At 31.2% G+C, this 27,917-nt stretch overlaps 1 protein-coding gene across 1 annotated transcript; it reads left to right on the forward strand.

The window, feature by feature from the left end:
• Positions 1-5: 5 nt before the first annotated feature.
• Positions 6-27,773, forward strand: LOC148616401 (uncharacterized). The gene is made up of 31 exons (XM_088585072.1): positions 6-82; positions 2,597-2,900; positions 3,103-3,267; positions 3,833-3,949; positions 4,239-4,409; positions 5,156-5,279; positions 5,662-5,827; positions 6,373-6,501; positions 7,295-7,470; positions 8,088-8,189; positions 8,598-8,851; positions 9,197-9,269; positions 9,666-9,851; positions 10,400-10,450; positions 13,181-13,207; positions 14,984-15,122; positions 15,329-15,435; positions 16,563-16,710; positions 17,211-17,439; positions 17,907-17,976; positions 18,652-18,666; positions 20,157-20,419; positions 20,934-21,209; positions 21,451-21,825; positions 22,557-22,885; positions 23,342-23,491; positions 24,157-24,280; positions 24,955-24,988; positions 25,320-25,512; positions 25,785-25,861; positions 26,129-27,773. Exons 2-31 carry the CDS (start codon positions 2,619-2,621, stop codon positions 26,377-26,379), a joined length of 4,803 nt encoding a protein of 1,600 aa, XP_088441198.1. The 5' UTR covers positions 6-82; positions 2,597-2,618; the 3' UTR covers positions 26,380-27,773.
• The last annotated feature ends 144 nt before the right edge of the window (positions 27,774-27,917 follow it).

Raw genomic sequence — 27,917 nt, forward strand, 5'->3', positions numbered from 1 at the left:
CGAGACTTTGTCCTTGGTGATAAAAGATGGCGGATAAACAACAATATTTTTTATAAATTTTGGAAATGTGAAATTAAGCACTGTAAGCCTGCTTATTGGTGTCAAACATTATACGACAATTATTTAAATCATTTGACTACGCAATAAGTGTTGTCTGTATTTGTTCTGTAAAAAGTCAATCAGTATAAAAAAATTAAAGCTTCTTTCTCGTCAATCTCGAGCACAAGACTTGTCAAGAGACTAGTCTCGAGAACACAAATTGGAAGTTGGTTTCGATATACTTATTTGAATAGATTAAAACTAAATAGCAAAGTAGAATTTGAAATGAAAAGAATCTTTTATATATACACACAATTCTCAGTCAAGTATGGCCTGGTCGGTGGCGCTACTAGTATTTAGTGTGACTAGTCACCACTCTGTAATTTTCACAACTGGTAAGAGAGTAGATCTTGCCATTTGAAAGACAGAAGCAATACTTGCCAATCTGTATACCCAAATTTTATTCCTGCATGAAAAATCATTGTATAGTAGCTCATTTTAAGAGCAAAATATCAGCACTCTGTTACGCTACTGTCAACCAAAATTTTATTTTCTCCACTCTTCATAGTGGAGTCACTTATGTCATCCACTGTGCCTCCACCAAACTAAAAATAGCATAAAATTGCTCCATTTCATTACTTTTCAATATTTTTTCTGTCCATAACTGCAAAAAGTGTTTAAACTGCTAGAACCATTATATATACATTGGTATAATGACAGAAGTAGTAAACTACAGACAGTTTTTTTAAATGGTGATTCTAATGTGGAAATTGGAGACTCTGTGACTCCTCTCATAATATCTCCACTGTGGAGAGTGGAAAAAATAAAATTTGTGTTGTCAGTAGTGACGTAGGTGTTTAGGCTGAATTTTTTTACTTTAACTTGTCTCTCAGGAGAAGACAAAAAATTGGTTGGTTAGAATCAATTGCCAGCAAGAAATACTTGTTGAGTGATGCTTTAGATTGAGTTTAAGGACATACAAATCTGGCTTTTAGTTCTAGATTTGTCTTCATTTCAGCCATCAATTTTTGTGACGAGTGTGGCAAAATTGATGTTACAAATTCTGACACTCCTAATCGTCGGGCATTCATAAGATAAAATTGGTTACGTCATTTTCATAAACATTTGAGCCCAATCATACTATTGACTGTTTGGCCAGCCCTATCTTGGAAAAAGCTGTAGGTCAATTTGTATTTAATCAGCAAAGCTAATGAATGTTTCCTGGACTGGTTTGGTTCTCAATTGCATTTATGTATACAAAGTATACGAAAATGGTGGTGCCATGATGCTATTTTTAAGCTCCAGAATAAAGGTGCAAATGGGATATTGGTACTATTTTAGGACGTACATTTAGCAGACCCAACTTCATAAAACAACTACGTGTCATTACAGGAGTGTATGGGATTGGTGAAAACTGAAATGCTCCCAAATATTATATATTTAATTGATCATAACTCCAGTTCCAATGTCATAGAGCTGTTAAGTCTGATCAAATCTTGGTTTGAAATTTCACATGTTCCATTGTAATGTCATAACATTATGGGAGTTAGAGAAAGTTCATACACTAAAGACTGCTTTTTTTGCCATCTTGCAGAACTTTTCTTTTAGAGCCATTGTAAATCCCATCCATAATTTTTATTTTACCATTTTGGATTCCTCAACCATTAACTTACCTGTTGGAGCATAGTAGTTCACTAATATTTTGACAACTTTACCAAGTAAAAGTGAAAACTTGACTAGTACTTAAACAGTCTAATGAACTGATGCATAACAAGCAATAAGGCCATAATGAAAAAAATTCCTAGATTCTCATTCAACTTCCCTGAAAATGGTTTGCAAAGGGGGGCACATTTTATTTTTTATTTTTCCTACAGTAATTGTCACTTATACCAACAAAAATAGCATTGTTGTTATCATCTATGTATGCTTATATATTTGGAACTATTTTCAAAGGAGTACATGTAGCAGCAAAAAACTATGATAAATTTACACACTAGAAGATACTAAATAATGATATTATTATTAATTGGGTGTGCACAAGACACAGAAAATTTGAGTTAGTGATTATTTTTCAAATGCATTTTGAAAATTAAAAAAAAATCTAGGTAGCTTTAAAAATGCATTGGGCAGAGATGAGAATCTAAGATTGTTTTAGTATGGCCTAAATAAATACAAATTTACCTGCTTATCATTACCAAATATCTGGAAGACATAGATATCAAAAAGTAACAGATAACAGTATTCAAAATGCACTGTCTACTTTTATTTTGAGGTTTGAAACATCAAAAGTTTCTGATAGTAATTATTTACAGATTAATTTTTCAATATCATTGTAATATTTAATTTCTCTTATACAAGTGTAGTAAACATTTGCCTTATACTGTATTAAACACTTTGTAATGTCTATTTTGTTTATGGAACAGTTATTAAAGTCACTGAAGTGTACTGGTAATCAGTAATGTCAACTTTAATGAATATTATTCTTTATTTTAATTTTGAATGATAATTATCTGTGTATCAAAGTGATGATTAGGTTTCATTTTTATTTAATTTTCAGGTAACTGTAAAAGCTGAACAAAATGTCCTCTTTGACTCAGTTTTTGAATAATTTGGCACAAGAAGGCAGTAATGAGGAAAACTGGAGTAAAAACATACTGAGGCTCAGAGAAAGGGCCCAACAGGAGGAGAAAAAGAAGGCTCTGAATAATTGGAAACTATTGCGCAATACAATCCGTAAGGCAACTCAAGCTGCTGTAGAGTCAGACATCAAGGAAGTAAACATATCCCATGGAATCCACCATCAGAGAAAAATTAATCACAAAACAAAATTAAAATGTGTTCTATTTATGAAAGATAGGAAGGTAATTAATTGTAATCATTAAGTGGTTCTTTGTTGTGAAACCAAATAATGTCAAATCAAGTTCTTTTTAAGGCATGACATGTATTGTTGATTTTATAATTTTAAAAACTTGTAAATAACATCATAAGAATTTGATTCTCAGAAATTATAAAAAAAAAATATTTGTCCAAAACATCATTGTTTTTGTGTTTTTACATTTTTAGGAATATTTGACAACAGATGGTAAAGTAGTTGAGCTGTTTTTGGAAGATGGTCGTCGTAAGACAGATAAGAATTTATTTGCACCAGAGGAGCCAATGGACAATATAATGTATTGCTCTCAAACAAAGCAGTTTGTTGGATGGAAAAAGGGAGAAGATGAATTATTTGTAAGTTTATGGGATGTAAAGTGACATGACTATGTTTGTCTTAAATATAGCATAGTATAAACTATTAAAACATAAAAATTTTATCCATAACTTGAATTTGGTACATGTGTACTGGTAATTTGTTTTCCTATCACATAAATATGAATGGCTGTTGGTAGATGTTAAAATGAGAAATTTTCTTTCCTGTTATATAGTGTTATGCTCTCAAAGACTAATTTCCCTTAGAGAAAACAGAAAACCTAAGTATAGCAAAATAATAAATCCCTTTCCTTAAAAATGGAATCTAGTCTGTCAGAATGAATAAACATCTCTAAAACCTAAAGCTCTAAAAGGTTCTAATCCTCAAAATAGATTTACTTAACCTAAAGTGATATTGAAAATTGGTTGCTACTAAAAGCCATTGCAACAACAAAATAATAAATAAAATAAATAAATACTGTTTGAAACGTATTTTTTCTCTGAAACCAGGTGCCAGACAGAAAAATTTGTTTCAATTCAGGCCCACACATTGTAAGACTCACTCAGGTTTTAATACAATGTATAAAAATTAAACTTTTTTTTTCAGTTGATGAATGATGAGTTCGAAATTATATCTCAAGCCAGAGTTCCATCAAAGATTGACTTAGCAATGTATAACAACAATACAGGGGAGATAATCACCTTTAGTCAGGGATACTGTGTGGTAAGTAGTTTGAGTTGCAATTATGGCTGTAAATTAGACAAGAATTATTGTTGATTTATTACAATGGAAATGAAAATAAAACAAATATGCAACACAGTTGATTAATTCTTACAACCCCTTAAACTATAGCAGTTATACAGTACAAGTAAATGAGGCTACAGGTTTCTCAGACATTGATCATGATTAAAAATGATAACACTTTTTTTTAAACAAATTCAATGTGTTTATAATATTGCAGTCTCAAAATAGTAAAACGGGTCACTAAATATTCTCTACTTTATCCTATAAGAGCTGGGCATTTAGATATGGTGCTAGACATTTGATTCCAAGGAAGATGAGTAAGACTAGATTTAAAGAAGACAAGGAAACAAGAAGATATATTCCATTCAAACATCTGGTACTGGAGGAGACTGCTAGTAGAACACAGAAATGTTATCTCTCATTTGTCAACAGTGTTGTTGTGAGTATAAGAAAAATTTAATGGAGAGATTTTGAAAATAAAAAAATGGGAAGATTCAATAGCAACATAAACATTTTATAATTATAATCTGATTTTTATATAGTCACAAATTCTTATTCCTTTGCAAACAAATCTATGACAAAAATATAGAAATTCTACTGAATTGAGTGTTGACGTAGTTTATTTGTAATGTAGCAAAATGGAATAGAAACAAGTGAATTCATATTTTAATGAAGTCCTCTTTGTGATACAGATTATTTACACTCCAGAACAGCATAAAATTATGAAGTACATGAACATTATTTACACATCAGAACAGCATAAAATTACAAAGTCATGAACAACAACCCTACTGAATGTCAGTATTCTGTACCATCAGTCTGATCAAACTAAAATCAACAACTATCAATCGAATGTTTACTGATATATAACCTTATATAACTTGGTAGTTTTAAAAAGTAGCACACTATTTTTTTAAATGTCACAAGTCGAAGATCAAGCTTGGATGTTTGACTGGTGATGTTCCATAGTAGTATTAAATGTGGTATGCATCAGTCTCTCTAATGAAACAATTTATGATGTGGTAGAATTTGAAAAAAAAAATGGATATGTTAAAATATGACAAATGTACCAGCGTATATCTTAAATCCAAAACAGTGAACCCCTTCAGAGGTCACCGTAAGGTGTTCAACAAGTGTAAACACACCTTTGTTTCATTATGATACTATACTCATTTTTTTTTACAGATATTCAATGTATTTGAGGGTAAGGAGATTGATCACAGATTGAACCTGCATGAGAGAGAGATAACAGCCTTAACATACTTTAATCCATTGAAATATCTTGTAACTGGTGCTATTGATGGGTCCAGTAAGTTCTTAATGACTTTCTCACAGTTCAAAAGAAAAAAATATCAAACAGTGCCATGAAAAGGATAAACTAAAGTTTAAACTATCACAGCCCCAGCAAAACTTAGAGCTATTCCAGTAAAACAGAGCTCTTTTTCCAGAAAAGCAGGATAATTTGCTTCTAAGCAGTGACTTCAATAACGGAATATAAAGTAAAATTCAAAATCAGTTATGTTAGTGTGCATACCTTTTATGTAAATGAAGTAGATTACTTTTTAGGGTACTGTTTGTATGGTGAAACCGTAAATTAAATTTTTACTGAAAAAGCGAGATTTACTTCTCACATTTGTATTCAGCAAAATATGATCTTTACACACCTAATATGTTTAGCATGTATATTTCAGTAAAAGTATGGGACAGTAAGGAATGGTATCTACAGATGGTATTTGTTGGTCACACTAACTCTGTAACTTCATTGGCTGTATACCCAGAAGGTCCTGCTATAATGTCGACCAGTATGGATAAAACCATCAGAGTATGGAATCTTGACTCTTGTGATGAAATGGATAGGTAAACACTTCTAAATAATATCCTTTTTACCATTTTTCTTTCTCTACTTTCATGAATGCATAAAATATTTCAACAAAAGTTTGTCATTGGGAAAGGATTGTTGATATAAGATGTCAGTATACCTATGTGGTACTAGCATAATGTTTGAAAGTATGAATTCAAATTCAATATGTTTTATGATTTAAAATATAATTTTGTCATGAAATTACTTAATTAAGGGTACACAAACATAGTACATACACTGCTTGTAAGTGACCTAATGGTTTAATCAACCTCTAGCCTTCTGTGGCAATATGATGGTTTAGTATTATATTCCTTTGATATTTCTGGCTGATTCTTTCTATCACTGAGTACTGTGCTGAAACTGAATAACTGCAGCTATTTCCAATAACATTATTACCTCAAATCAACTTTTAATAAAGAGTGATGACAGATTTGAGTTTCACAAATCAACTTAACCAAGCTTGCTGTCTCAGCTGCAAAAATACTGTGTTTGTTGACATAGTTGTACAGTGAATATAGAGTTTGATTTGTATTGTTTACAGAGCCAAAGTTGATGAGACACCTGATGGTTTGGCTACAGAGTTACACTATGAGAAGTTTATAACTTGGTCAGGGAACCATGTTGATATGTGGAAAATTCAACATTTATACAATATACATACTGCTATAGGGTGAGTTACATTCATTCCTAATAAACAGTACATGTATCTAATTCTGTTAAATGTATAAGTTTAAAGATTATTAAAAATTATTTAGTTTTTATATTACATATAAATGCTTTTGGATTCGCACAACTTTTTCCCTTGTGAAAATACATGAAATAAGTACTCCAGGAGAATTTATATTATTATATAGATAGCAGTGTTTTATCGAATGTTCCCAGTGAAATAAATTTCGATAATTCACATTGAAATAAATTTGGTAATTTCATTCTTGGACTTTGAAATCAATTCACTGTTCACAAAATTTGAAATTTATGTTGAAAATAGCAACGAATAATGGAGGAAATCTATATAATAAATAGGATAATCAATTGGTTATCATGACTAACCAAATTATGATCACTCATGCCAAGAACGTAGGAAGATTTAACTCATGTGCGGAACAAGTTATGCACACTCGTTAAATATTTGCGTTCTTCGGCACTTGTGATCATATTATAGTTATTCACTCCTTCCAATTAATTGTCCTATTATGATTAAGGCTACTGCATGAACTGAATGGAGTATTACCAAATGTTGTTGCAAATTATTTTGATAGGATTTTGAGTTCATGCTTGTTAAAAAAAGTCAGCTGTATGTAGATGTTTTGCTTTTGTATACAATTATAAATATGCTAACTTGTTAAAAGTATTGGCAGTTTGTTGTCATTGTGAAAATGAGTTCACATGTACATCATGCCATTGTGCTAACCAAACAGGACATTTAATCAGTATGTATTGTACACAGTTTATTGTAATTTCAGTCAAAGAGTACTGCTTATAAAACATACTAGCCACCCATTCTATCCAGTACGTTCTGTTGTCATCAGTCATGATTGTAGTATTAGGATAGTGTCGCCACCTACTGGAGATGTTATAACTACCTTATTGTTGGATTCCAAGCTTGGGGTCATTGATGCTGCTTATGCTATTGAACATGGTACATAGAATACATGTAGTTCCTGAAAAACTCTCCTATTTGATTAGAGATAAAGACCTCATTTAAAACACTTGAGATGATACTTGAAACTGAGAAAATGTGGGATTACTATTAGGAGATGAAATATCTGTCAAAGCTAATGCAGTGTACTTTAAAAAGTCTAACCAACATACTTATAAAGATAATATATTTTTGTATTATTTTTTTTATATTATTTTGGATGATGTTTTTATGAATATCTTATGCTTTTAAGGAATTTTTTCTAATTTTTGAACAGGTTATACCAAATAACATGGTTTGCAGCAGTTTACACTTATAAATCACAAATCCATGTTATTTTGTATAACCTGTTAAAAAATTGGAAACATTCCTTATATTTTTGTTTCTTATGGATTCAAATCTAAATATTAAGAGTTTGTTCATTATCAAAACTTTATTTTGTATGGGATTACTTGAATCACAGAATGCAGACCAGTTGACATTAATGATGTCACAGTACCAAAGCAAGTTATACAAAGTAACTCGGTTTGCGCAAAGAGAACTAACCAATCAGAAAGTTTGTTACAAATCATATTAAATTACAGCCCTTTTTTTATAATACAGTGTTTTTTTTCCAGATGACATGTTTGTTGCTACAAACAATGGGGATATCATCAAATGTAAAACTAATGTCAACCCTTGTAGGATCATTAACACATGGAAATGTGATAATCCCAAGGGTAAGTAAATATATCCATTACCAGTGTCATAAGATTAAAAAATACTGAAGACTGAGAATGTTCTTGATGGTTCATTAGATCATTTAACCTTAAGACTTTGAATTACCTTGGAATATTTTCATACATAAGTATTTTTTTTTCAGTTTTGTGGCACCAGAGCCAGGTTTGGCTTTCCAACTTATTTATTCATATTTTTAGTTTTTTGATTTATTTAAAAGTTAAATTTGAAAAGCATGGGTTATGGAATATTGTATTAATCTCTGCAATACTACTGGTAGTTGAAACCTTTAACAAAAAAGACAAATTATCATAGGTACATTCAGAGAAATCCTTTTACTTGATACTGAAAAAATTTAACAGATACCACTCAAGAAAATATAACACATGTAGATTGTAAATTCCTTCCAGAAATATGTAATTATTTACTGGTTTATGAGTATTGTCCTGACTTCGGAGGAGATGCCTGGACGGCTTTTAAAAGAGGTCTAGCAACAAAAGCCATAAATACAGAGGATGATGATGAAGAACAGGACGATGAAGAGGAACAAGAGAAAAAACGAACTAAGAAAAACCACAACAAAACTTTACTCTTAGGAGGAAGGAGAGATGGAAGTATTTGTGTTTTTGATTGGTTGACTGGAAAAGTTACTTTCAAAATTGATGTAAGCATTGAAGAATTAGAAGACTTTTCTACATGAAATCAAATCTTTAATTCTGACTTTTGTTTCAGTTTTTTTTATGAAGTGTGAGGGCATTTACTCTAAGTGTGTTCATATATGTGTGTATATGTCTGTCCAATACAATTACTTAAGCTAAAACTTTGCAGTCCTTCTTACAAATTATTTAAAATTGACATGCAGTATCAGCATAATATATTGTACCCTGTAAGTACTATTGACTTGAAACATAACATCGTCATAAATATGATACATTGATAATTAGCCTGTAACACTGATAATTTCCTAATGTACATTGATTGTCCATTAAAAGTGTTCTTTGTTAATTAGGCTCATGGATCTAAAGGTGTACTCAGTATGATAGCTAATTCCAAACAAGATTTGGTTATATCAGCAGGTTATGGTAAGTCTATGGTTATTAACTTTATGCCTTTTCCTTAAATGTTTTTGCATGTGATGCATCCTGATAGACATTGGTTTAGGAGAATTCATTATTTCAAATACTTTATTTGTTTATTCAGTTGCTTTTTTTAATGATTCAGTTACATGTTAATAATCATGATAATCATTTCAAGCATTGCAACTAAACTATTTTTCTGACACATTTTGATTAGTGCCTTCTTTAATAGGACCCAGATAAACTTGATCACAGGTTTTTTTGTGAGCAAGTTACAAACTTTGACAAACTGTAAATACTATTTATTAATTGCTTTAGATAAAGTTGATTGACTGGTTTTTGTGGAATAAATTTTTTTGGATTGGTTACTTTAGGCTGTCACATTTGCTTTTATACTTACAGATAATTTTATCAAGGTATGGAGGTTATATCCCTTTGCTGAGGAAGCCTTAGCTCCCCTGATGGAGCCACTGTTCTGTGCTCAGACTCCAATAAGGATGACAATGTTAAAAACTAATCTATGTGTAGCCTTACAACAACAGACAACTGCTACATACTGTATTGTGGTCTATAACCTAAAGGATAGAAGTAAGTTTGTCATTGTCAATCAAATTTCTATTTAGAAAGTGCCTTTGAAGAAAGTAGTATTATATAAGCCAAATATGATGCTTTTTAGATTGATGTGTTTTTTATCATAAGCCCCTGGCAAAAATTTTAATTAAGAAGGATTAACATGATTTATCAGTTACTTGTGCATCTAAGATATAGGGATATGTAATCTTGCTGGAAAGCTGAGTTAGTTGGAACAGGATATGTTTATGTAGTGCTATGCTGTACTCAGATATGTGTAGATGTGTATAGAATTATTATAGACTCTATATAAGAAGTTAAGCAGTGATACAACTTTAATAAGTTGCTGATTTTTTACATATGTTACATAGTGAGTGTGCGGGGGTACACTTCCATTTTATGGTATACTGGGGATTGAGAATTGGGATTCTATGGGGAATATGTGATGGTATGAATTGGGAAGTTTATACCATTTTAGAGCTGTAATATATTATCTCAGCACTTTATTAAAGGGACAAATACACATAATGTAAGTGTTTAGCTGACTTGTTGTGATATTACTTTAGCTGGTCAGCAAGGAAAAGCTGATATAAAAGATACTGCTGATGTTATCAATAGTAAGTCAACAAGGGAGATGATTTTGTTCCAGCACATGAAAAAACTTATGTTCTATTAATTTCACCAGACATGGAAAGTTGAATCACTTTCAGAAAATTAATTTTATCAGTAGAAATTTTAATTATCTTTTTATAATGTTTGTATCTTTAATACTAACAAATTAGATAAAACATTAATTTTTGACAAAAATCTCTAGGTTTCCCTTGAAAATAATTTTGTGTTGGGGAACACACCTACTGATGTATGGTACATGTGTTGAATATTTAATCTTTTGATAAATTGTCACCACTTACATATACTGTAAACAAGCTAATTTTCGCAGTTGCTAATATTCATGGAGTCTGTTGAGCGAACATATTTGCAGGCATCAATTTTCATGATTTCTAAAAAGGTTTGGCGTTATATATTGTTAAAAATTAATTTCGCTGGTAATATTTTTTTATCCTGTCCTCCATGAAAATAGTGAAAATTAGTATGTTTACAGTAATATTGCTACTCTTCTCTTAGTGATATTTTTTTATAAGGATGGACTTTATTTTTTTAAATATTCTTTTGACAAATAAGATGAATTTGGACTGCTCATATTTGTATAATAAGAGTTGTACAATGTTGTTCAGCCATTTTTTTATGAAAGATTAAAGGACAAAACTTTATTTGATCATTCCTTAATTTCTTTGTTAATATTCAATTTGTTAGATTCAACTTTCCACAAGTTTGTTTTGCTGATTTGGAATGCTTGTTGAAGTAAAACAGTAGAACCACATTTTGAACAAGATCTTAAACTCATGGAATACAATTTTTTACTTAAAGAAACTATTTTCTTCTTGAGGTGTTAAGGATTTATTTCCCATTTACAAAGTTTTCTTTTTCTTTATAGTAGGGACCTTTGTTAAGACTAATTAGTTTTTTTTTTATTTTGCAAAATATAATTTATTTTATATAACAGCCCTGGTTATAATTTATCAGATCTGTATGTTGTCACTTTGTTTTAAAAAATTATGCTGTCGCCCTCAGACTGAAATATTATAGAATATAAATTATGGTTTTTTTTTTCAATTTACCTGTTTCAATGGGAAACAAATCATGCTATTGGAAGGTAGATCTGTAATTGGCAAATAGAAGTTCATTTATTCTCTGTCTTTTTATTGATTGGTGGTATACTGTTTTAATCAACAAGCTTCTTCACATTCAAGTCATATAACAGTTACTGATACTGTTATTTTTGTTCCAGTTGTATCGATGTTTGACCACTTCATACCTTCACTGTTACATTTTTTTTTTAATCGAAAAATTTTTTTTATACAGAACCACAATTAACATACATTGAATGTAGATATCTTAACTGAAGTATCACATAATCAATCGACACGTAATTGTGATGTTTGATTGAATGATTGTGAACTGACTTCAATTTGTGGGTATCAATTTTTATGGACTGTCAACGTATTGTTATTTTGAAAATTCTAAAATTAATAAATTTCAATAAACCATTTAAAAGTTTTCACTTTTTATCTTAGATTTAAATTTGGTTGGAAATTTGAATCTGTGGTTTGACTGCACCACAAAACCGAAAAAGTTTGTACTCCACATGCATTAATTATCTTAAAGTATTTTTATTGAAACTAAATCCAAAATCTTTAAATAAATCTGTTCTTGAATACTTTTTTTGGTTTGTGTCTCACCTATAAAGGACATTCAATGTATGTGAAGACATGATTTACACTTACATATAATGGTTGTTTTTGTTGAATTTTCAGTTTTTAACATGCCCAAAGATCAAACAGGTTATTTTTGTCTGCACTTTACCATACCTTCTTTAAACAGATGTTCATTGGACATTTCTGAGTTTTCAATTGTTTTCTGAATACTTTGCAATGTATTTCTCATGAGATCTTCCATAATTTTTTTTTTTTTAGTTTTCAATATTGCATTTACAAAGAAATTTGTTTTTAAATTAATAAATTTTCAGTTGTTCTCAGTTTGTGTCCTGTGAATATTTGCTCCATATTTTTTTTTATCAAGTTTTCGGTACTGTGTTCTTGTTCTGTAGACACTATATATATAGAATTTATTTACTCTTATCTTTTAATAATATCTTTTGAATTTATACATTATAATTTTACATATAAGTTGCTATCATTGTCTTTAGGTTTACTGTAGATAGAATTTTCAATGAAAGAATGGTTAATGAAATTGTCTTTTATTTGCTTTTTCTCATTTGAATATTTAACATTTTCCTAGTTTTTATATGTAGTCAAATGATAACTTTCTGTCATTTTGCCTTGTAGATGTATTTCAACTTCTATAAGTACACTAACTAATGGGTTATAACTGTGTTATTGTGTTTTCAACTGTTCAAACTTATCAGCTTTTCTTATTTAGGAATACCTACTCCAGGTTCATATTTTAATGCTTCTTATATTTTAAGGTGCTACTTAATAATTAAGTCTGCTACATTATGTATGCTGTATATCAAATAAGAATCCATCATTTCAAGCAATGCAAAGATTATTAATCAATGAAATAGAATTTAAAAAGAATGTATTGTTGAATAGGGAATGTCCATCTGTGTTTCATGTAAAAAAAAATTCTCTGTAAAACCAATATATATATTAATACCAGTAGAATAGTGATCTTAACATTGGATATTTGAAATTGAAGCTGATAAGAAGGAGTGATTGATATGATGATCTACTATTCTAAAGATTTATGTTTTACTCTATAAATAGAAACTCTTATGTCTGAGAAGGAGGAAAGTAAGTATACTGGTCTAGGTTATTGTTGTGTTATAACACAGCATGGTATATTGTGACTCTCATAGATCATTCTTGACCTCTAACAACCATTTTTATTCTTTAGCTTAACAATTTATAATGTGCTTTTAATTCGAAGAAATTAATGTATAAATCAAAAGATTATTAACTCTAGTAGCTTGTAAACTCCTTTATAATGAGAGAAATTGTAATGGTTGTTAGAAGTTTTCATTTCTTTTGAAATATATACTATCCCGAGAAAATATGTAGAAAACCCCTCCCCAGAGCTCCTTATTGGCTAATTTAGTCACAAGTAAACTGAGAGATATATTTATCTGTTGTCCATTCCCAGTCTCAGTCCTCTCTCCGGTTCATTAAGACAACTTCAAATGACTGTTGCAATCAAGTTTGTATACTCTTTAAATTGGTGACTAGCTAGATTTTCAAAGTAGTTGTTGTGAAAATGCAAATGAAAAATAGTATAAAGTCTGGTAATTAAAAGTCAAAATTGATCCAGCAAAGTGCCTATGAAAAGTTGAAAGTATTATTGTTTGTGGGGTACTAATTTTCGTGGGTTTGGTTAACCACAAAATTTGGTTCCCAACGAAAAGGAAATTTCCAATTCATTTGTATGTTAGAGTTGGCAAATGCATGAATTCAAGAATCTTAAGTACTGATAGTTTTTCCTTATACCATGAAAATTGGTACCCACGAATAAAAGTACAGTACATGATGCATGTAATTTGAAAGGTATCAATGAAAAAAAAAGCAGTCAGATTAGAAAAAAAAGCTGTTTTTGATTGTTGTATATGTGATGTTTATGTTAGGATGTTAGATTTAAAAAAAAAAAATCATAGACAGTCATTTATCATTTCCCTTCCATACCCTCAGTACAATCGGGAGATTACATCAGTAAAATCATCATTTAAATCGATCAAAAAAAATCATAGACAGTCATTTATCATTTCCCCTCCATACCCTCAGTACAATCGGGAGATTACATCAGTAAAATCATCATTTAAATCAATCAAAAAAAAATCATGGACAGTCATATATCATTCTCCTCTCATACTCACAGTTGAATCAGGAGATTACATCTGTTAAATCATGATTTAAATTGATTCTTTAAAGTTGAATACAGTCATTTACCAGCTTTTTCCCATTCTCTCAGTAGAATCAGGAGGTTACATCAGTCAAGTCTTCATTTAAAACATTTCATAATGCTCACTTAACTTGATTTCATGTAACTTTGGTTTGAATTGTATATTGTGTGAAATAAGCAATATTGGAAGTTGGTATTCTGCTTCAGATGTACATTTTGTAATCTAACGCTGAAATGATTGTCAATCTACTAATATGTTACTAATGAATACATTGGGCATGGAGACAGAGAAGGAATGTTTATCACACACTCTTAGAATTTTAATGGTATCTTCATTTCAGATATTGGTAGTTTTGTAGGAAATGATAGAGAAAAGAAAAATTACAACTTCATTCTTAAAATATTCTTTCAATTGCATTACCTCAAAAATAGTTTGACAGTCAATCTCTCTCATTTTACTAACAGATTTTTTATGTATTATATGTTAATTTTGAACTTATTATCAAATTTGCAATAATACAGTATATATGGGTAGTTTGTGGTGTTTTAAATGTCACTGTAACAAATAATAACCAAAATAAAGACATAGAATGATATGTTTAAGTTATATTCAAGTATAGTTTCTACATGTAAATTCATGAAAATAGTTATGTAACACACTTTTTCATGGTTTACAGATCGGTATGATCATACTCCTGATGATGACCACAATGATTCCATCACCGGTGTGACCAGCTGTCCCAGGCTCAAATTATATGCTTCTAGTGGTTTAGATGGCACAGTACGCATCTGGAATGATGAAAATCAGCTCATTAGGTAAATATACTAATTATATTTTATTGATGCAGCTTTCTTACTAAAAATTTAAGTTTGTAATAAAAATGGCCATTCCATTACAGCTAACCTTTTCCCAAAACAGTGATACCTTAACATATAAATGCAGAATATATTTGAAGATATCAATTTTGTGTGTGAATCCCTTGCTCATTTATACGGTTAATATAATTTCTCTCATTTTACAGATTACTGAAGTTAAAGACCATGCCATACAGTCTTGGGTTCTGTAGTGAGAAAGGTGATCTATTGGTTGGCATAGGCAACCATTTGTACACCATACCTCATCAAAACTGTAAGTTTACAATGGGCATAGGCCACCACCTGTACACCATGTCACATCAAAACTATTAGAATTGTAGTGGGCATTGGCAACCCACTATTCATCATGCCACCTCAAAACTGGAAGTTTATAGTGGGCATAGGCAACAACATCAAGAGTGTTTACACTGGGCGTTAGGGGGTGGATCCAGACACTTTGAAAAGGAGGTGTGCCAGCCAGGGTTCCTCAGAAATGGGGGGTGTTAGTACATTATTTGCCATTTTTTTCAATTTTACACATGAAAATGACAAATTTTTCTATGAAAAGGTTGGTGCCAATCCCATGCACCCTCCCCCTGGATCTGCCATCATCTGTACACTGTACCTTGTCAAAACTGTAAGTTTATAGTGAAAATAGGCAAAAACTGTACACCATTCCACATTAACTCTGTAAGGTTATATGGGGCATAGACAACCACCTGTACAACATACCACATCAACACTGTCAGGTTATAAGGGGCATGGACAGCTATCTGTACAACATACCACATCAACACTGTCAGGTTATAAGGGGCATGGACAGCCACTTGTATACCGTTCCACATCAACACTATAAGGTTATAAGGGATATGGACAGCCACCTGTACAACATGCCACATCAACACTGTCAGGTTATAAGGGGCATGGGCAGCCACCTGTACAACATACCACATCAACACTGTCAGGTTATAAGGGGCATGGATAGCTACCTGTACAACATACCACATCAACACTGTCAGATTATAAGGGGCATGGGCAGCCACCTGTACAACATACCACATCAACACTGTCAGGTTATAAGGGGCATTGACAGCCACCTGTACAACATATCACATCAACACAGTCAGGTTTTAAGGGATATGGACAGCCACTTGTACAACATATTACATCAAAGAAACATCAGTCAATTCATTCAGATTTTTACTCTTAATATTCACAATAATCTCTAAAATAGAAGTTGGTGCATGTTTTAGGAAGATATGCATGTAGTTGGAATTGAGAGTTACCCATATATGAAACTATTTTTACAACTGAAAGTCAATTTTAATTTTACAAACAAGGTGTTATAAAGTAATTTAGAACTGAAAAACAATCCTGATGAAACTTGTATTTTTACTGTAGATTTACCGAAAGGATACAGATTAAAGATGGTATCAATGAGATTTGCTGTGCCAAAGAAGGAAGAACCCCTTCCCTATGATGATAGCAGAGTCAGAAATCTGTCCAAGAGAGACTTTACTAGACTCAAAAAGTCCCATTCCTCATTCAAGTGAGATTTTTTTTATATTATACTTCATATGAATTTCTACAATTTTCATTGGTTAACAATGATGAATTATTATGACATACCACCCTTCCTTCATTAATACCAGACTTCCCTCAATACCACCTGCTCCAACTGAAAATATTCAGTATAATATAACACATTTTCTGACTTCCCTTCCTTCGGTTGGTTCCTCAACTGCAGGCAGTATGTGTATAATATCTTATACTGGTAGATCATTCTGAGTTCTCAACAAAACAACAAAAAAACTGAATACAGATAACAATTTTATTGGAACTAATAGACTTTACGTATTAGAAAAAATACTTGACTTTTGAAGAATTTTTCATTATAAATAGGAAATCATATTTACTTTTTTAGTTGGCAGTTTGGCATCTTGCAAAACTCATAATTTATCCAGTCAAAAGTGATTATATTATGGTAGATGTATTCATTTACTTTGTCAGTAATGAAATTAAGAAATATAACAAGCATGATTTTTACAGATATGATCATTTTGAGGACAAACTGACTCCTGAGGAGGAAGAGGAGGTCACTAAGGACAAGAGAGTGAAAGAGGCAGCATTTGCTGTTTTGAGAAAGCGGGATGATGAGCTCCAGAAGATGAAGGAAGGCACTTACATGCCAAAGAAACCGCGAGTGATGAGCCAGGAGGAACAAGACCGTGCCTTTACGGGTTATATGAAAATGTTCTATGATAAACCTAGACTAACTGTAAGTTTAAATTTCATTTTTTCCATTCAGAAATTACACTTTTACATATATCATTACGGTTATTACCATTTTGGAATTTTAAACTGAAATCTTCTTTCAAACGATTGCCCTCAACAGAAAGTTCTTTAAAGTTTTAACTTCTTTTTTTGTAATTTCTATCTAGAATTATTATTCACAATATTTTATTTCATTGTCTGAACAGATTGTAATGTTTATATTGTCATCTCAATAGTGTATGGACATATCTTAATAAGTAATAGGAAATTTAAAAGCCATAACAAAGTTACAATATGACACTGAAAATAAGTTTTATCCTAGAGCAGAGTGAACTATTTGATTTTGTGCTTACATATCAAACAAAAAAGATAATTCTTTTTCCAACTCAGACTGCCCACTATTTAATTTCAAATCGTTCGGTCTGGTCTTGAATTAAATTCCGTAACTACAAGTCTTCAATCTCTTCATAGATTCCCAAGGATGATCTATTCCCTGGAGATACTGTTAGTGAACATTTGAGTAGGGGCGAAGCTGATGAAGGTAAAATTTACAATTTGAAAATTATTCAGATATTTATCTATTTGGTATGTCTAATGAAAGTATGAATATTTATACTTATTACTCATTTATTACTACCTTTTCTTTCTGCATTATTAAGAACTTTTCCATGATTTTATGAATAGAAATGAAACTTTTGAATAATACTGCTAAGTATTTGATGAAAATTTTTTGTATTGTGAAATGAAGGGCACAATAGTATGTTTCCATAATAATAGATTTATGACTTGCCAATCCATATAAAACTAAAACTGTGCCAATGGTAGAGGTGATTCAAGGTGCAGAAAAACAAACATTGTTTATTGGTCTTTATTTCCTACATATTTACAGGACTATAGCCCTTTTTATATACAGATCAGTATTTTTAAAAACATACATGTATTCATCTCTCACTTAAATGAACGAAATCAAGAACAGTAACTGTTGTTTAAATCCAGTTTTTATACAGTTTTATAATTTTTTTGTCAAAAGTGCAAACAACCTGATGACACATTAAAACTGGTTATTTGGTCTGTAACCATTTCTGAATTATAAATAAGGGTGCTTTGGTTGGTTTTTGACATGCATGAATCACCTCCTGTTTGATTTTCATGAATATTGCCACTTAAATGAATTGCCTTTCAATGTTTTTTTTACACTTGCCTATTAATTATTTAGCTGCAAAACTTCGGAGTAAGTAATTGGCACTTTAGGGTAGCAAATATATGTTTAGAATCTGTATCAAGAGTTAACAAATCATCTATGTTGCTTTTACCAGATCAGGTGTTAACTGTAATCTTTCCCCATTCTATAGACTACTTTCATCCATGTTTAGATCTTCAAGTTTAATTGATTATTCCCTATTATAGGGAGCAACCATTTGATTTCTTGGGGGGGGGAGGGTGTTGCTAGGATCAAATTTTGTGTCCTGTTTTTTTTTTTTTAGTATAATTTCTGGCCTGACTTTATATTTTTCTACTCTAGCCTGTGCTAAATTTACCAAACTGTTTATCCTTGATCTTTCTTTAACCATATATTGTATAGTTCTTCCTATTTATTTCTAATTTGATCTTAACTTCCCTAAAAATCAAATGATTGCTCTCTTATAGATCAAGATATGGTACTTTATAATTATCTCATTGTATTATCATTTCCAATTAAAAATTGAAAAAAAAAGACAAAAAATGTGGATATGTTTTTCTGCGTTACTCGATTGGTTTGTTAACATTTTGCTTTAATTAGGCAGCACTCAGATAATTGATAAAGTTTTCTTTAACATGGATGAGAATAGAAGATGTGTAAACAGTAATTAAGATTAGTAAAAGATAGATTTTCTTTTTCTTCTTTTCTGTATCTTCTGGTATAGCAGGGTTCTAGTACTTTCAATAAATGTTGTTTAGCAGGGGTGGATGCATGATTTCAGGTTAGGGGTGGCATTAAAAGAATTAAAGGCTGAGGCAAGCAAGGCAAGAACAATTAAGGGGGTTGATTTTTTGAAAAATTAAAAATTCAGGTAAAAGAATAATTTTTTCCTAATTTAAGGGAGTATTGACAGGGCCGCCTTTCTTTGGATCTGCATCTGCTTAGAAATTGTATGCAATACTGTATATAATTACTCTTCATCTTATAAATTTTGTCATCTTTCATCCCTAGTCTTAAGAGACTATATATTACCAATATATCAGCCTGATACTTCACATCTCTTGCACTGCTTTGTTTCTGTTTCTATTACTGCAGATACTTGATGGCAGTTATGTAAAGTTGCAAATTGTAACTTAAAAAAAATGCAAGTGACATTGTCAGTAATTTTACAATCTATTTTTTTAGTTTGAATTTATTGAAAGTATGGTCACTATATACTGGTGGATGTACATTTTCAACAAAAATGTGAATGCTTTTGCGTTATTTTTTTTCAAGTAAAGTTTTTACAAGTATCATTCTCATTCTTAGATTTCCATTAAAATGCCCAGTCATGTGAATTCCTTAGTATAATAATATATCAGTTTGTTGATCAGCACATAAACTATAGTATGTGTAGATATACTTTGATGATGGTAAGATTTCAGTTTCACAAATGAATTTAAACACTTCTAACAAAATTTTTAGGATGTGAAAGTTTTATTTTGACCTTTCCATTTCATTTGGTGAAATATTCTAGCTAAACTTTATTACTTTTGTTGTAGGAGAGGATCAATGGAAGCCAGAGAGGGAACCATCAGGGTTCTTCCCTCCCTTGTCTAGAGCTAGTACATTCCAGAAATCAGACTCCACACCAGAGCCACTGAAGGCAGCCTATGAGAGTGCTACAAAGAGTGGCATGGTGCCTAATTCTGTGTTGACCAAGATATTATGGCCCCCACCGCCACCACCTCCTCCCAAAGATACATGGAAACTGCCATCATTTGAGAATGGTAAACTGGTTCCTCCTGAACCAGAAGAAGAGGAGGTTGGTTTGATTATATTATTATCTTTAGGGTCTTAGCCGTTCAACTTCCTAGATTAAAAATTTGTTTAAATATTTGTGCTAAGTGCATTTGATAAGTCACACAATATAAAGTCTTTGTTAAAATATATTCATTAAATAATCATTCTTTTTTATTCACATCACGTAAAAGAGCAAATTTAAGAATACATGTTGTACGTTTCTTAGTGATTTACAATGAATATTCCTTTAATATTGGTGGCAAATCGTTATATTGTAAAAATAAATACATTAAGGTTTAGTAAAAGGTATGACAAAGTCAGTTAAAATTAAAGTTATAAAGTGAACTAAAAAGTCCGAGTGATTTCTGTTGTTGTCATGCCAAGATATTAGGGAGAGAACACTGTTTTGCAAATGATCTAATAAACTTTTTATGTTTATTTTTCTTTTATTTCATTGGGAATACCATAATTGGATAATGAAACTCATATTTTTTGTAAATGTTTTGCACTCATTGACAATATATTTGTTTAACCAGGAGCCAGTTGAAGAAGCAAAGCCAGAAGAGGAAGAGAAAGGAGATCATGATCTGGAATTTGTTATTGATGACTGGGGAGAAAAAGAGAGCATAAAATCTGAGGAGAGCCTGAAGTCACCCCAGTCTCCTGCTAAACGAGAGGTCAAGTTCAGTAAGGAGGACACTATCCATGAATTTGATAAAGACAAAGAATTGGCATCACCATCTGTGACTCGTCAAGGCACTGGACTTATGTCCAAGTTTAAAGAGATCATGTCACAACCACCTAAACCTAAGGTAATGTAACACTTTTATGGATTAATTGTTAGTTCAAAATAAGTAAAAAGTTGTTACAAGTATTCATATGGTTACTTGAAAACATGTCATTCTTTTTTCAAGCCTAATTTTCTGATTGTAACAAAATAAATTTCTTTTTTCCTGATTTTTTTTTGTAACCAATTCATTCATATTTTTTGTTCAATAAACCTTTGTAACTTAAATGCTTTATAATTAAGAGATATGTTATCATATTTAACAGGATGATGATGATGATGCTTCTACAGTCACCTTGACTCCAAGGTCACCTACAGAATTGGCTGAGACCATTAAATCTAGAGAGCAGTCAATGGTGAAGGACAAAGTACCCACACCACCTAAAGAGCCCAAACCTGTGACCAAACCCCCAGTTAGGAAAGAAGTCAAACCACTTAAACCACTTACTAAGTTAGACTTGCCTCCACCTAAACCACCATCTCGGGAGAAGTCACCAACTACTTTGGTCAAACCAGTGGCTCCACCACCCAAAGCTAGAACACCTACACCCCCAAGACCAGAAACACCGCTACCAAATTATGTTACTCAGTTTCAGGGCACTGACTGGTTTGACAAGTACTATCCTAACTTCAATGAAAATGTATGTAATATAGTATTATATCAAGATCAGGTAATTAAGCTTTGATTTAAAAAAATAAATTAAATTTCTTATCTTGAATTGACTGATCTTTCATTTATCAATCAGTTGCAATGAAAAAATAATAACTTTGTGGTTTACCCATATTGATTTCAATCATCTGAATTTTATTATGAAAATTTATTGGTCTTTGCTTTATTCATCAGCTTCAATGAAAAAAAAAAAAATTATTTTATTATTTTGAGTATAATGAGTTGTCATACTTGATATTTTTTCTTAGTTTTAAATTTATTACTCAATACACACAGCCAGAGTCCTTGGATGGGGATCCACTCTTACCACGAATGTGTTCATTCATTTGTAAGAGTGGATTTGTGGCAGAATGTTTTTTCCCGCCTTTGCTAATCTGTCATTTATTCATTTGATATGTTTTATTTTTGTTGTAATTTGATATTACTTAATAGATATTTTTATATGCAGAATTATCTCTGCATTATATGATTTTTGAATAAATGACCTTTTTCCATCATTTTCATTTCTTATTTACAGCAAAACAAGCTCGGGCTCTGAGCTTTGTGTATTAGTGCGTAATAATGATGTCTGTTGATCTGTCTTAAATTATTTTACATATCGATTTCAAACTTGCATGTAGCATATCAAGTTTATGCACTACAGTGTATTTGAAGTTTCTGTAAAATTATTGATTATTTCATAATGGCTGTTTGTGCTTTCAGACCTTTCCCAAACCTTGGAATGCTGATAACTTCATCACTATGATAAGCAGATTATTGAGAGTTGCAGAGTTTTTATTTAAAACAAAGATCACAGACTCTATATCTTTGCTATACACCCAGGAAAATATCTCTGATGGTACAGCCCACACAGTTAGTAAGACCTTAATATCTGTACTAAACAGTCCCAAAGATCCTCCTACATGCCTGGTAGAGGAACAGAAGGCATTTATTGTTGCAGCTATACAAGCCTTGAGTAAGCTGGGGATCAAAGATAAGGATTTCATCACAGAGATGATGGTTCAGTTCTTAGATGGAGACAAGGAAGTCAGGTCAGTTAGTCATCATATTATGTAACTCTAAAATAAAAAAAGGTAGCATTTGAGAAAAGTGAGTGAAAAAGTTATCTTTACAAGTTGCAGAAGCAATTCAACAGTATTTCTATTTTAGGAGCTATGTCCCATTTCACACTTCTAACATTTTGATTGCTTGAAAATTGTTTGACAATAGCATTAACAATAAACAATAGAAGGTGAAGTTCTTCCCAGACTAGAGGAAATACAGAATTGAGTCAGTATATAGCTAAAACTGAATTGAAATTTCACAAAATATTGAACAAATAAGTTATATTCAGTGGTGTAGGAGGAGTGATACCTCTGTGCGTAATATAAATATGGACATAATAAGACATCCCTATCATTATTTACCCCCACTTGCAAAGTGGGGTTTTTAAAAATCTAATTTTTTATTTGAAGAATGTCCTTCCTTTATGTGTTATTTGATTTCAGGACAATTACCATAGACATGCTAAACTCATGTGGTTTACAGGATCCTCAGAAATACTTTGTGAAAGAGTTGGACTCTTGGGATATCTGGAATGTTGAAGAGGCAGATAGGAAAGCTGATCTCAGGAAGATGGTTCACTCATGGCTGGATAGGTCAGAGAACTTTATTTTAACCATGTTAAAACTTCAATTATATTAATGAAGTCCCACTATTCTAAAAATTGTCATTTTTTTCCAAAGAATTTTCAGTTTCAATTTATTTTAGTGAATTCTTAATAATCAAGCTGTACATGTATTTGTTTTGCTTTAAAAAAAAAATAAAAATTTAGGTTTAACTCTAAAAAATATTTACCTTAATATAAATGTAAAATGATATGTTGTGATGTGGCTAAGTTAATCGTTAATGTGAATATTAAAGAAGTGATAAGTGGCCACCTTTTAAAGTTTTCAAATAAATTACAAAACAAAGAAAGGGAGGCCTTTAATATATGACTGACTTTTACTTTTGTCAGTTAAAACTTATTTTAAGCTGGCTTGATCCTGGCATTTTATCCCACCTTTTGAGAAAATACCAATCATATATATTGAAAATTTTTATATGCTGTACACAAGTTTCAAGGAGTAACCTCTTATCAGCAGCATCAGCATCTAATATATATATAGGAAGATCTAAATCCAAAAATTAATTACTCATAACCTATACTATCGAAATAGGAAGCCAAATTAAATCCATCACTGAATGACCTTGACCTTGATAAATTAAAACTCATTTTAGGTTGACTGGAACCTAGCATTTCATTCCATTTTTTTTTCATCAGGTGGATGACATCTTACAAGCTCCACTTAGAAGATACAATAGAGAGGATGAAGAAAGGACAGAATGTACATGGAAAACTGAGTAGGGGCTCCTTCAGTAAGGGATCTAAAGGAATTCTCAGAAAGGTCAGTTCATCTGTTTCATCTTATATTGGAATGTTGATTTAGATGAATTGCCTGTTTGTATTATTTTGTACTTAAGGAGGTAGACCTAGAGTAAGGGACATAACTCATGAAGTCAGTGGTGTGTTTGTATCATATTCAATTTCACCAAAGGCTATCAAGATTTCATTTGACACAGAATGAAATCAATCTAAGTTACTTTGATGCTTACATGACATTGATGTAAAATGCTGATCGATAATTAAAAGAATATAATCTAGGGATAACTATTAAACATAGAAAATAGACAGGCACAACCAAGAACATGAAATAACCAAAATAACATGTATAAAGAAACAAAAGTAAATGAGTTGTACAGACTCCACTAGAAACTTGAAGCATGAACCAGGTGTGCTGGTAGGGTAAATGTTCTGTACCTTTCTTGAAAAACATATAGAAGTGCTCATAAAATGACAAATCTTGGGATGATGAAAGAGGAAAACTATATGACATGGTGAACAAGTCAGTTGTCATAATGCAGATAGATACTCTATTACTATCCATGAGGGCATGGTAACATATAGAACTTGTCTGTTCATTGATTACATTAAGCTCCCATTCTGTTAAATGCAAATAAAACACACACATTTTATGTGTAGATAAATGCACTTAATTCACCAAATATATTTTATTTACAGAGCAGTATGGATACAGAATCAAGGAGTATTACATGTAAGTGATTGTTATTATTGGTCTATACCTATAAGTATTCATTGTGGGGACCAAAATGCTCAAAAGGAAATTGAATCAGAATAATATTATTGATATTTTGTTCCCATTTTTTTAAAGCTCATTAGTGTATAAACTTTGTAAATTGAGAAGCTTGATATTTTGTAACGTCAAGGCTAGTCCATTTCTCACAGGTTCAAAATACATGTATTTACAAACAAAATGAGGATAACTATAGCAGTGATAACTTTAGATAAAACATGATTTCTGTTTTTTAAATGATTTGTTTTGTATTTTGTAAGAGGATGAATATATTTGACATGTTTATTTTCAGTAACCATTGACCAGCCACCAGACCAGTCTGTTGTTGATAGTGCCACCTATATAGATTGTATTAACTACTTCGTAGAGATGATGACAGAGAAAGCCATAGAGGGGCTCAAAAAGGGGGGAAAGAGGCAACCAGGGGCACAGGAAAATGTTGTTCAGGCTAAAAATACAGTGTTGGTGCTACCTAAGTTACCTCAGTAAGTTTTTATAATAGGAATACTTATTTTTTTAGAGTGCAGCTGTCTAAACCATAAACAGACATTTTATGGATTACCTCTTTATCAACTACAGTACTAAAATATTCTTTCTCTTCTTTTTTTTTGGAAATGATTGTAACAAATGTCTTTTTCATTATTTTATATAATACATTTGTCTATAATCTTGATTTTACATTTATTACTGCACAATTATTTGATTTTAAGACACATTTTTATATTAATTTTATCATTTACTGAAATTATTCTTACAGTAAGCCCGCCCTGGTTAGACTTGGAGAGACACATACTAGTCAGTGTAGACCACACAGAGAAACTAACCTACATATAGGTAAGATTTTCAAAGTAAAGCAATCTTAGAATAAGCTGTTTATATGAAATGTTTTCTGGAAGATAAATGAAAGGCAAAACTTGTTCCATGCTTAATATTTCTCATTTGAAATAGAGATTTGGTACATGAAAGAACTTAATTTCATGTGAAAACCACAAAATTTATTTGAAAATATTTTGCCTGAATACAGTCCAGTATAACCATTAACAACCATTGTCTGTTTTAACCTTGATATTCTAACATTCATCATGCTATTTCTACCTTCAGATTATCGCTATCCCACAACAACTACCCGTGGAAATCAACCATTGCCTGGTTCCCTAACTGGATTTGCTCCCAGTATAAACTTGCCAATGAAGCCAGTGTATATAAACCCATTCCCATCGGAGGTGGACATGTATGATACAAGGTTCCAGGAACCAATACTCATAACTCTTAAATCTGCTCAGAAATATTTCATCCCAGCTCAGTCACTGGTGGCTGATATGTATGAAACTGCCATACCACCTGCCCGGTGAGGAAATCATGGTAGATTGATTTCCCATAAGGCCATAGAGTTGTCACTACAAGTACTTCATTTAGTTCAAGTGTTTCCAACCAGAAAATAATGGCCAATCGAACACACTTGAAGTCCTAGGTCATCTTTAGACCAGAAATACTGCTGTGTTTCATCGTCATTGTGTTGACATCTATTTTCACAGTTCAACTCAACTGCTTCAAGTTTGGAGACTACTTTGTCAAGGAAAAGGACTGTGAATTGAAAGACAAGCATTTCTGTGATATGATGCATTGAATGTGATAATGTTTTTATTTTACAATATATGAATTCAATTGTCATCGTGTAAAGTTTTATATCCAAACCATTTACATTTAACTAGATCATTCAAGCTGTATATGGTTTAAGCATTTTTATATGATTGTTTGTACTAGAAGTATTTTTCAAGTTTTCTGTCCAGACTTGACTTTGTATGATTTTCTACCACTATAAAATGATGCATAATTATTATGCATAATTTAAAATCAATTTTTTTCATCTTTATTATATTTGTAGATTCTTGTGTTGCATTAAGAGGGATATTCATGATATTTTAGACAACATAAACACCTCGTGGAATTAAGTTATTTGATAGATTTTTATGTTTTTCAAAAAAAAATTTAAAAAATGGGGAGGGGAGGAAAAAGATTGATTTTATTCCTTTACAAAAAAATTTTTTTTTAGAAAACTCCAATCTTAGAAGTTTTTTTTAATAACCATACAAAGATTGAATATTTAATCAATTCAGTATTTTATATGCACAATTTGGTTTTCACATAATTTATTTAAAACAAAAAAGAAAGTATTAAAATTTGGAAGCAATATGCTTTCATAGCCGGCAAAGATGGGGGATCTTCAGATTAATTTTAAGAGGCCTAATGACATTCTGCAAAGGTTTCATTAGAATTTTGAATTTTATACCATGTAATAATTAGTTAACACTGACATGCAATAAAACAATGACATATCTACATTGATAAATAAAAGGTCTTTAATTCCCCAATACTACTGACCAAACTATATTACAGGTTCATTACCTTGTAAGCTATTGTTTTTGTGCAACTCAAATGATATCTAGTAGTTTTACATGTATAAATAAAGTATATAGCTTTTATTTCCTGTTAAAACATTACTCTGTTGATTGCATAACCGTAAGGATATTTGTAACACACCCAGTTTGAGGACTTAGTTGTCTTGTTTTCTACAGTGTATTGTTATTCTTTTATGACTGATTGTAATTTAATTGAGTTTTTGGTTGTTAAAATTCTTGAATTCTTTATAAATTTTATGTTAACATTTATATGAATTATTGTCATTTCATCGTATTTACCTTGTGCTTTTTGTTATTTTTTAAAGAATAAATTATGAATACATGAATTGAGTTGAACTTATGGATCTAAGCAATTATGACTTTTCCTCCTTTTAAGGAGACATATGTCAACCTCAAAATTTGTTTTCTACCTTTGTCCATTGGTTCTGAAACATTGTCTGATTTACCTCTTATGTTTGTTATCATTAGAA

Source organism: Perna viridis, chromosome 5 (assembly GCF_037379345.1).
Source record: "Perna viridis isolate PV_CMFRI_1.1 ecotype Kerala chromosome 5, ASM3737934v1, whole genome shotgun sequence".
NCBI classification, from domain to species: Eukaryota; Metazoa; Mollusca; class Bivalvia; order Mytilida; family Mytilidae; genus Perna; species Perna viridis.